Source organism: Mytilus californianus, unplaced genomic scaffold (assembly GCF_021869535.1).
Source record: "Mytilus californianus isolate M0D057914Y unplaced genomic scaffold, xbMytCali1.0.p SCAF_12, whole genome shotgun sequence".
Lineage (NCBI taxonomy): Eukaryota > Metazoa > Mollusca > Bivalvia > Mytilida > Mytilidae > Mytilus > Mytilus californianus.
Window position 1 is genome coordinate 63,908,360 of NW_026262604.1, and position 10,349 is coordinate 63,918,708.

At 33.6% G+C, this 10,349-nt stretch overlaps 1 protein-coding gene across 7 annotated transcripts; it reads left to right on the forward strand.

The window, feature by feature from the left end:
• The first annotated feature begins 3,761 nt into the window (after window positions 1-3,761).
• Window positions 3,762-10,046, forward strand: LOC127722168 (integrase/recombinase xerD homolog). 7 transcript variants are annotated; one of them, XM_052229050.1, is made up of 3 exons: window positions 3,762-4,599; window positions 6,638-6,790; window positions 9,884-10,041. In XM_052229050.1, exons 1-3 carry the CDS (start codon window positions 3,789-3,791, stop codon window positions 9,898-9,900), a joined length of 981 nt encoding a protein of 326 aa, XP_052085010.1. In that variant the 5' UTR covers window positions 3,762-3,788; the 3' UTR covers window positions 9,901-10,041. The 7 variants fall into 7 exon arrangements, 6 of the variants coding, with proteins under 6 accessions (XP_052085010.1, XP_052085008.1, XP_052085005.1 ...); XM_052229048.1 differs by lacking the exon at window positions 6,638-6,790 and adding an exon at window positions 8,350-8,502 and having other exon boundaries at window positions 9,884-10,023; XR_007991690.1 differs by having other exon boundaries at window positions 3,762-6,790; window positions 9,884-10,046.
• Window positions 10,047-10,349: the final 303 nt, after the last annotated feature.

Consider the following 10,349-nt stretch of genomic DNA (forward strand, 5'->3'; position numbering starts at 1 on the left):
AAAGAAAAAAACATTTATTCATTATCTGTTTAAATTCGGTTTATATATTTATGAATAAAAAATGTCTTTGGGTTAATATTCAGTCGTTCTGTTGTTCTGTCAACACATTAATAAAATTAAAGTAGAGTTTCTGATGACACATATCTAATTGTCCAACAAGTGGGTTTGTTTATAACTAATGCATGTTTGTCGATGACCTGTCTTTGTTTATAAAAGTGTTATTCCTGTTTACCAAATGCAACAACTATTACATATTATTATGTATACAACAGATTTTCAGAAGCAGATTCAAACATGAATACTTAAGGGTAGAGAAAGAGGCAGAGAGAGAGAGAGATAGAGATAGAGAGACAGACAGACAGAGAGAGACAGACAGAGAGAGAGAGAGGGAGAGAGAGAAAAAGTGGCTGATCGCCAAAAAGAGAAAGTGTTACTGGACCAAAAAAAGATATGCTTGAACATATTTGATATAGCCTTTTTTGGACGCGAGGTATAAGGCGCAAATTACATTACAGACGGTACTGCAACGATAACAAAAAAGAAGAAAATGGACAGAAGAACAAACATTTCAAAACACAAATTTGCACATCTAACAACGTAGGGCTACATTTTTACGAAGTATACATTTAGTCGCCTAAAATATAAATGATATGAACATATATTGTCTAATATTGGCCTCAATTTCGTTCGCAATATATGCTTCTTTGTATGTTCATAGTTCATTTAATCCGTGTTTTAATCATAATTTTCCATTTTCCTTTTTTCAGTGGGTGAATAAAAATATAAAAAATGTGTTCGCCCGTTGCTTATCTTACTAGAGCCAAAACAAAAACAGTACTCGATAGTTCAGAATTGTAGAATGTATAGGTCTATGTCAATTTGAAGGTATAATGTATATGACATGTATGAAATGACGAAGGTTTCACCTACGAAAGAAGATGAAATCCGTATTAACATCTGCCAAAAAGTGATAGATTCAAACCTAAAACTGTAGTAAACTTATGTTTAATCTTATTAATTATGGCATTAGAAACGATCAATAACATGCAAACAGAAATAACTTTTTTTGAAAAGTGCAAATTTAACAAAGACTTTTAGGGGAAACTCAATGGTGGTATTACACCTTATATGAGAAGCTATGACCTTGTGAGTACTCTCATTTGCAAATATTTCTTGCTACTTAAGTGAAATATTACATACAATAAGATTGTATTTTGACATTGAACACAAGACCTGCTTGTTGGATAATTACTGAGATAAAGTATACTACTACTTTTTTAAACAACATTCTTTCTATATGAAGCCATTGGTACCATGTGTTGTTTTCTGGCGAATATAGGTTAGCACTCAACAATTTGTACAATACAACGTCAAATCGGAATATTTCGTTCAAAAGATGCTTTAATATTGTTTCTGATATTAGTTTCTGTTTGTCATTGAGCTTTCTATCAAACAGGTTGTCTCTTTGAATAAAGTAGTTAGGACAAAATCCACATTCAACCCATTTTAACATTTGCTTTATGCACAGTTTTACACTCTGACATAGAAGTTCTTTTTTCCAAACATTCTTTGCATTCTCTTCTATAACATGCAATAAACATGTCTTCCAATGATATGAAGTTATGAAGGTTATTTTTATAAAATTTCGATTTATCGTTTTCAGAGCATATTAACATTTATGTTAGACATCTGTAAAACTACTTATTATTTTCCGCTCTTGCAGAGAAAAAGATATTCTCCATTCTAAATCTATTTCTGATGAAGAGGGATGACCTTTTTTGACAACAAAAAATCCTAGTGACTTGAGCTCTTGGATGGTATCTTTTGTGGGCCATCCAAAAAAGCTATGTCTTGTAAGCCATTCACGTGCCATTGATGGCCATGTTGTGCATCTAAAACAGATAACCATATCAGCCTGTCCACGTTTTACAGCAGGTTTATTCCTAGACCTTGAACCAAGAGTAACATCGTATATTGTCGGTAAATCAAATAAAACTATTCGTCCTAAAATATCAGTTTTCAAAATATCTTTTGTAATTTTGTTACATACTTTCGGCCAGTGTATAGATGTACATGGTACACCAATCTTAACGAGCTGCAGTTTGGCGTATCCAGCAGGTGTATCTATTTCTCTGACAATTAACAACGATAAGGGGTATAGACCAGCTTCAGCTATATCTTCAATGACAGGGAGTTCTTCATCACAAAACATAAAATCCATGTCATTCTGTAAATCTGAAAAATTCAAACCGATTGTTTTAATACAAAAAAACTTATTGATTTCACCGTCATTTCCCACTTTTTCTTACAAGAAATCATGACATTCGATGATACAGATACGTCGGTGTACGTTATAGAATATTTTTTGACGGATGGTTATGTACAGTACAAGAAGACATAATCTTTGGAAATGCTTGAAACAAACTATACAACTATACAGAAAATAAAAGACACGTGTTTGTATTATTTCAAACTTTGACTGAAATAATTGATACTTTGAAAATAAGACAAGACGACGTGATCAACAACACATTATGATTTTACCATTCAAGGCCTAGGTCACACAAATATTCTTTTCAACAATTCAATATAAATCTTTTACTTATATAAGATTTGTATAATCTCGCTCCAAATCATTTTTGTTTTAGCAATGTTAATATTATGTTCGTTTAAATCCTTGAGTTCACTCCAATCAAGATCATGTCGAACAAAATTGAAATTATACACTCTATAAGGGAGCAAATGGAGTATTTCCATTAGGAAAATAAAAAGTAACAAAAGAAAATGATGTGTTAAGTTCATGTAGTGAGTGGCATTATTGAATCAAACATGACGACCATACCTTTCGTTTATAACAACATTAGGTGTTACCTGTTGAAAATATGCCTTCCGATCGACTACCAAATATATATGAGGGTGTTTGGTAAAAATAGGTTTGAAGAATCTCAAAAACCATACATTTTCTCTGTACTGTGTTTCTACATTCGTTGTTCACTCCAATATAATCAAGCACGTCAAATAACATCCGGCTCTCCTTTTCCTCGTCAGGGAGCATTGTACTTGCTCGTACTAAAAAATATTAACATAATTTTTATCATATTTATCATCTTTATATAGTATCATCGTCTATGAAATGCCATATGTATTTATAAAGGTTACTCGGGAACACGTGTATTTGTTTACTTTTAACACGTGTGTTTAAATCAAAACATGTTTATGTTTAATTTGATTGGACCATCAGTAAGTTATTACCGGTTTAAGTTATATCAATCATGATAACTTCATGCTAGAATTTTAGCGCTAAAATTATAATAAGATATCTAGAATTGTCATTCGAGGTTCGCCTATCCGACAGAAAGGTTCGTTTTTTCTTAAATCGCCACTTGGTAAAATGTCCGAATCTTCTCCACGTCTGGAATTGAATGAAGACATACTACTCGAAGGAGATAATAGTTTACCGCCACCTAATATTCATAAAGCAGCTGATAAGTCGTCTGATTTGGTAGATACTGTAGAGCTTTTTAAGACAATTTTAGACAGCAAGTTAGGTGAGTTGAAATCTGAACTCATACAAGAACAAGATTGCCTTAAGAGAAAAATTAAGGAGGACGTCACTCTAAAATTTAAGGGGGAAGGAAACAGAATTCAGTACACCTTTAACGAGGAATTATTAGACACTGTTAATAAACTTTCAAAATTCATCCCTAACTCCAATACTCAAGCCTATAGATTAGTTCTTGACATAACTGATAAGTTCAAAAGCCGTAATAAGAAAATACGCATAGCTGATGCTTCCCCTGCTGGTTGGGGAACCGTTAGGGAATACGAATCCAATGCCGTGGCTTCAGATTCTGAAGATGAGAGAAAGATACGACAAGCTGAGACCAGAGCTATCCGTACCTCCAAGGAGAAGTCAAAATCTCGCCAGCAACCTTACCCAAAAAATCCGCCTCGTCAACAACCTGCGGAATCTTATGGTAACCCTGCTTACGCTCAGCATTATCAACGTAATCAGCAACAGCCCTTTCGTGGGAGCTTCGCAAGGCGTGAGCCTTGCTCAATCGACACGTGCCACTACTGCAAGCAACAAGGCCACTGGAGAAAAAACTGTCCTCTTCTCGCCAGTCTCAGGTCATCCAACAGCAACTCCACAACCTACCAGAAGTAGTAAAGTAGGGCCTGAACGTCACTCTCCAGTCATTGTGAATGATAAGTATTTAGACACTATTAATGACCAATTTTCTACATGTTTTGTTGATAACGATTATATAGAATCTTTTTTAGATCAAGTTCAATATTTTGAAAATTGTCAGTCATATGATAAATTTAAAGGGGTGAAAGGTAGATTAGCTTGTCATGTAAAGTATTGGGAAAATATAGGTGCTTGTCCTTTTGTGCTTGATACAATAAAAAATGGTTATGTTATTCCATTTATAGATACACCTTTTAAAATGTACCACAGAAATAATAGATCAGCACGGCAGAATACTGAATTTGTCACAAAGTCAATTGAAGATTTAGTTCAAATAGGTTGCGTAATTAAAGTGCCTTTTCAACCATATGTGGTAAATCCATTGAGTGTTGCTACTCAAAAGTCCGGTAAGAAACGACTTATTTTAGATATGAGTCAATTGAATAAACACATAAAGCGCGAAAAAATAAAATTTGAGGATTGGAAGTTAGCTATACAATATTTTGACAAAGATATGTATCTGTTTAAGTTTGATTTAAAATCTGGTTATTTTCACTTAGACATATGCTCACAGCAACAGACTTTCTTAGGTTTTCAGTGGGAAGGTCAATTTTATTGCTATACTGTTTTAGCTTTCGGAATTACTACCGGTCCGTACATTTTTACTAAATGTTTGAGGCCACTAGTAAAATTTTGGCGTGGAAACGGTATAAAAGTTGTTTTGTATTTAGATGATGGATTTGGCATGAGTCCAGATGAAAATACATGTAATGAGCAATCGTCCTTCGTAAAAAGGTCTTTGATTGATGCTGGTTTCCTTATTAACGAGGAGAAGTCTGTTTTTAAACCTGTTACCGAGTTAGAATGGTTGGGAATAGTTTGGAACTCGAAAGAATACAAATTATCTATTACTCAACGTCGAGTTGACGATTTGATTTTCTCATTGAATGTAATTTTGGCTAAATTTCCCTATGTTACAGCTAGATCTTTAGCTCAGGTTGTAGGTAGAATTATTTCTATGACTCCCGTAATCGGAAATGTGGCTAGAATTATGTCAAAGTTCTGTTACATGGAAATTGAAAGTAGAATTGGGTGGGATATTCCCATTACAGGGTACAAACCCGTCGAGGTTTTATCAGAGTTAAAGTTCTGGTTAGAAAATGTCACCATGATTAACTATCGTAATTTATGTCATTACAGTAAATCTTCTGTTGTCATATACTCAGATGCTAGTAATATTGCCGCTGGTGCATACACCGTTGAATTAGAAAATAAGATTTTCCATAAGATGTGGACATGTAGTGAAACGGTACAAAGCTCCACATGGAGAGAGCTGAAAGCTATAGAGTTGGCCCTTTTTTCTTTTAAGAATAGTTTCACAGGAAAAACTATAAAGTGGTTTACTGACAATCAAAATTGTGTCAAAATTGTTAATTCGGGAAGTATGAAAGAAAATCTTCATGTTATAGCAAAATCTATTTTTTCATTTTGCATTCAAAAAGGAATATCAATTGACATTCAATGGATTCCCAGAAAAGAAAATGAAAAGGCTGATTATATCAGCAAAATGGTTGATTTCGAGGACTGGGGAGTCACACATATATTTTTCAATTTTTTAAATGATATGTGGGGTCCTTATTCGATTGACAGGTTTGCAAGTGTCGAAAATAGAAAAGTTATGAGATTTAACTCCTTATTTTGGCAACCTGATTCTGAAGCAGTTGATGCATTTTCTCAAGTTTGGACCAATGAAAATAATTGGCTAGTTCCACCAATTAATCTTGTGATACGATCGATTAAACACATTATAGCTTGTAAAGCTCGAGGCACGTTAGTTGTGCCTAAGTGGATTTCTGCTGCATTCTGGCCTTTGATATTCGATAAACATCTGATTTATCAAGATTACGTAAAAGATGTTATTGTGTTTAAAAATACTGATGGTATTTATAAGCAAGGTTCGAATAAGAATACGATATTCGGAATTGAACCGTTTGGTTCGCCAGTTTTGGCTGTTTTGCTAGATGCATCTTAGACATGGCCCTAATATATATAGATATATTTTAGCAGGCATGGTCTGTTTGTGACATGGCCCTAATATATATATAGATATATTGTAGCAGTCATGGTCTGTTTGTGACATGGCCCTAGTATATGTATATTGTAGCAGGCATGGGTGTTTATGTTGACATGGCCCTAGTATCGGTAATGATATTGTAGCAGGCTTGGTTTTTTATTTGACATGGCCCTAGTATCTATAATGATATTTTAGCAGGCATGGTAATTTGTTTTACAGTTTATGGCCCTAGTATCTATAAAGATATTGTAGCTGGCGTTGAAATATTTGAATATATATTATATTTTACTGTGTATAGAAATCTGAAATATGCTAATAATTCGTCCTCTGTATATGTATATAAAATGTTATTGCAATTTTACGTTTTTCAGATATTTTTTCAGTAGGACATTGGTCAGACTTTAATTCACAAGTTGCCTCTAATAATGATCTCAGCAGTTTGTTCAAACAGTTACCAGAATTCCTTCTTTCGTCCAAGGCTGCGAGTACTCAGAAGAAATATAGATATGCCTTCAATTCATGGTGTAAGTGGACTAGTCAATATTCTTTTTCACCATTGCCAGCATCTCATTTACATATTTCTTTATATTTAATTCATTTGTCTGAAACTGCAAAATCGGTTTCAAAATTAAATGATGCTTTTTACGCCATAAAATGGGCACATAAATTAGCTGGCGTTGCTGATCCCAGTGAAAATAATCTAGTTGCATCTGTTCTTGAAGGGGCTCATAGAAAAATAGGTCATTCAGTTGTCAAAAAAGAACCTATCACACCGCATATTTTGAAAAATATTGTATGTAAATATGCTAATAATACTTGTAATTTAAAAGATGTAAGAATAGCATGTATGTGTTTATTAGCCTATGCTGGCTTTTTAAGATTCTCCGAGTTAGCTAACTTGAGAAGGTCTGATATACAGTTTTCCCCTACTTACCTTACACTTCATTTAGTCAAGAGTAAAACTGATGTATATAGGGAAGGGAAAGATGTTGTCATTTCAAAAACAGGGAATATTACATGCCCGGTAGATGTACTTCAGCGTTATCTAAAGTTAGCTAACATTCCTGAAGAATCGAATGATTTTATTTTTAGATCTATTTGTTATTGTAAATCTTTGAATATATACAAACTTAGAAAGAGTAGTCATATTTCTTACACCAGAGCCAGAGAGTTATTGTTATCTGCACTTGACAGTTTAGGTCTTGATAAAAAACAGTTTGGCTTACATAGTTTGAGGTCAGGAGGAGCTACTGCCGCGGCAGAAGCTGGAATAGATGACCGGTTGTTTAAGAAACACGGGAGATGGAAAAGTGATAAAGCCAAAGATGGTTATGTTAAAGAGAGTATACTCAACAGATTGTCAGTATCTAAGAATTTAGGATTGTAATTTATATTGTTTGTCCCCCCTTTTTCTTTATGTCCCTTTCTTTATCAATCGAAGCTTTATAGCTTGTAAAGCTCGAGGCACGTTAGTTGTGCCTAAGTGGATTTCTGCTGCATTCTGGCCTTTGATATTCGATAAACATCTGATTTATCAAGATTACGTAAAAGATGTTATTGTGTTTAAAAATACTGATGGTATTTATAAGCAAGGTTCGAATAAGAATACGATATTCGGAATTGAACCGTTTGGTTCGCCAGTTTTGGCTGTTTTGCTAGATGCATCTTAGACATGGCCCTAATATATATAGATATATTTTAGCAGGCATGGTCTGTTTGTGACATGGCCCTAATATATATATAGATATATTGTAGCAGTCATGGTCTGTTTGTGACATGGCCCTAGTATATGTATATTGTAGCAGGCATGGGTGTTTATGTTGACATGGCCCTAGTATCGGTAATGATATTGTAGCAGGCTTGGTTTTTTATTTGACATGGCCCTAGTATCTATAATGATATTTTAGCAGGCATGGTAATTTGTTTTACAGTTTATGGCCCTAGTATCTATAAAGATATTGTAGCTGGCGTTGAAATATTTGAATATATATTATATTTTACTGTGTATAGAAATCTGAAATATGCTAATAATTCGTCCTCTGTATATGTATATAAAATGTTATTGCAATTTTACGTTTTTCAGATATTTTTTCAGTAGGACATTGGTCAGACTTTAATTCACAAGTTGCCTCTAATAATGATCTCAGCAGTTTGTTCAAACAGTTACCAGAATTCCTTCTTTCGTCCAAGGCTGCGAGTACTCAGAAGAAATATAGATATGCCTTCAATTCATGGTGTAAGTGGACTAGTCAATATTCTTTTTCACCATTGCCAGCATCTCATTTACATATTTCTTTATATTTAATTCATTTGTCTGAAACTGCAAAATCGGTTTCAAAATTAAATGATGCTTTTTACGCCATAAAATGGGCACATAAATTAGCTGGCGTTGCTGATCCCAGTGAAAATAATCTAGTTGCATCTGTTCTTGAAGGGGCTCATAGAAAAATAGGTCATTCAGTTGTCAAAAAAGAACCTATCACACCGCATATTTTGAAAAATATTGTATGTAAATATGCTAATAATACTTGTAATTTAAAAGATGTAAGAATAGCATGTATGTGTTTATTAGCCTATGCTGGCTTTTTAAGATTCTCCGAGTTAGCTAACTTGAGAAGGTCTGATATACAGTTTTCCCCTACTTACCTTACACTTCATTTAGTCAAGAGTAAAACTGATGTATATAGGGAAGGGAAAGATGTTGTCATTTCAAAAACAGGGAATATTACATGCCCGGTAGATGTACTTCAGCGTTATCTAAAGTTAGCTAACATTCCTGAAGAATCGAATGATTTTATTTTTAGATCTATTTGTTATTGTAAATCTTTGAATATATACAAACTTAGAAAGAGTAGTCATATTTCTTACACCAGAGCCAGAGAGTTATTGTTATCTGCACTTGACAGTTTAGGTCTTGATAAAAAACAGTTTGGCTTACATAGTTTGAGGTCAGGAGGAGCTACTGCCGCGGCAGAAGCTGGAATAGATGACCGGTTGTTTAAGAAACACGGGAGATGGAAAAGTGATAAAGCCAAAGATGGTTATGTTAAAGAGAGTATACTCAACAGATTGTCAGTATCTAAGAATTTAGGATTGTAATTTATATTGTTTGTCCCCCCTTTTTCTTTATGTCCCTTTCTTTATCAATCGAAGCTTTCTGTGCTGTCGGGGCGAGCTGATAACCAAAAACTGTGTTGAGTTTTTTACTTTGTAAATGCTTTATGTTCGTTTGAAGTATTGAATAAGAACATAAATGTATTTATAAAGGTTACTCGGGAACACGTGTATTTGTTTACTTTTAACACGTGTGTTTAAATCAAAACATGTTTATGTTTAATTTGATTGGACCATCAGTAAGTTATTACCGGTTTAAGTTATATCAATCATGATAACTTCATGCTAGAATTTTAGCGCTAAAATTATAATAAGATATCTAGAATTGTCATTCGAGGTTCGCCTATCCGACAGAAAGGTTCGTTTTCCCACCCACCCACCCCTTTTATTAAGACTTCATAGGAATGTGAATCAGTATGTTATGTAGAAAATAGTTGATAAAATACATGTATGTAAATCGAAATGATTTTTTCTTCAACTTATAGAACATTTTTCTATTGTAGATTGTGTTTATATGTGATGGCAGCGGTCGATGACAGCAAATTGGACATTTGTTTATTGTTTATAATAAAAATAAGCTTTCTGTGCTGTCGGGGCGAGCTGATAACCAAAAACTGTGTTGAGTTTTTTACTTTGTAAATGCTTTATGTTCGTTTGAAGTATTGAATAAGAACATAATTGAATTTATTTTAGAGGTAAGTGAACATTTAAGTATATTGAGTTTTTAAGATGACAGTAATTATAAGAGAATGATTTGAAACACATTGTAACATTTTTTTGTTTTATAAAATATATTCCTATCAGCTGTTCCTTCCGAATGATATTCCATAAGTCATCACTATTTTTTCTTAAGACATGATTCAATTTATAACTCCATAATTTATCTTGTATGGGTAGTATGTGGATCATACCATTAACTTGTACTGAACTTGTCCGTTACACTTTAGTATGGACACATACATCATTCCT

Coding starts and splice junctions, on each gene's coding strand:
- LOC127722168 (XM_052229045.1), top strand. CDS start 3,789: ATGCTTCCCCTGCTGGTTGGGGAACCGTTAGGGAATACGAATCCAATG. Junction 4,600..8,349: donor TGTTGCTACTCAAAAGTCCG/GTAAGAAACGAC, acceptor TACGTTTTTCAG/ATATTTTTTCAGTAGGACAT.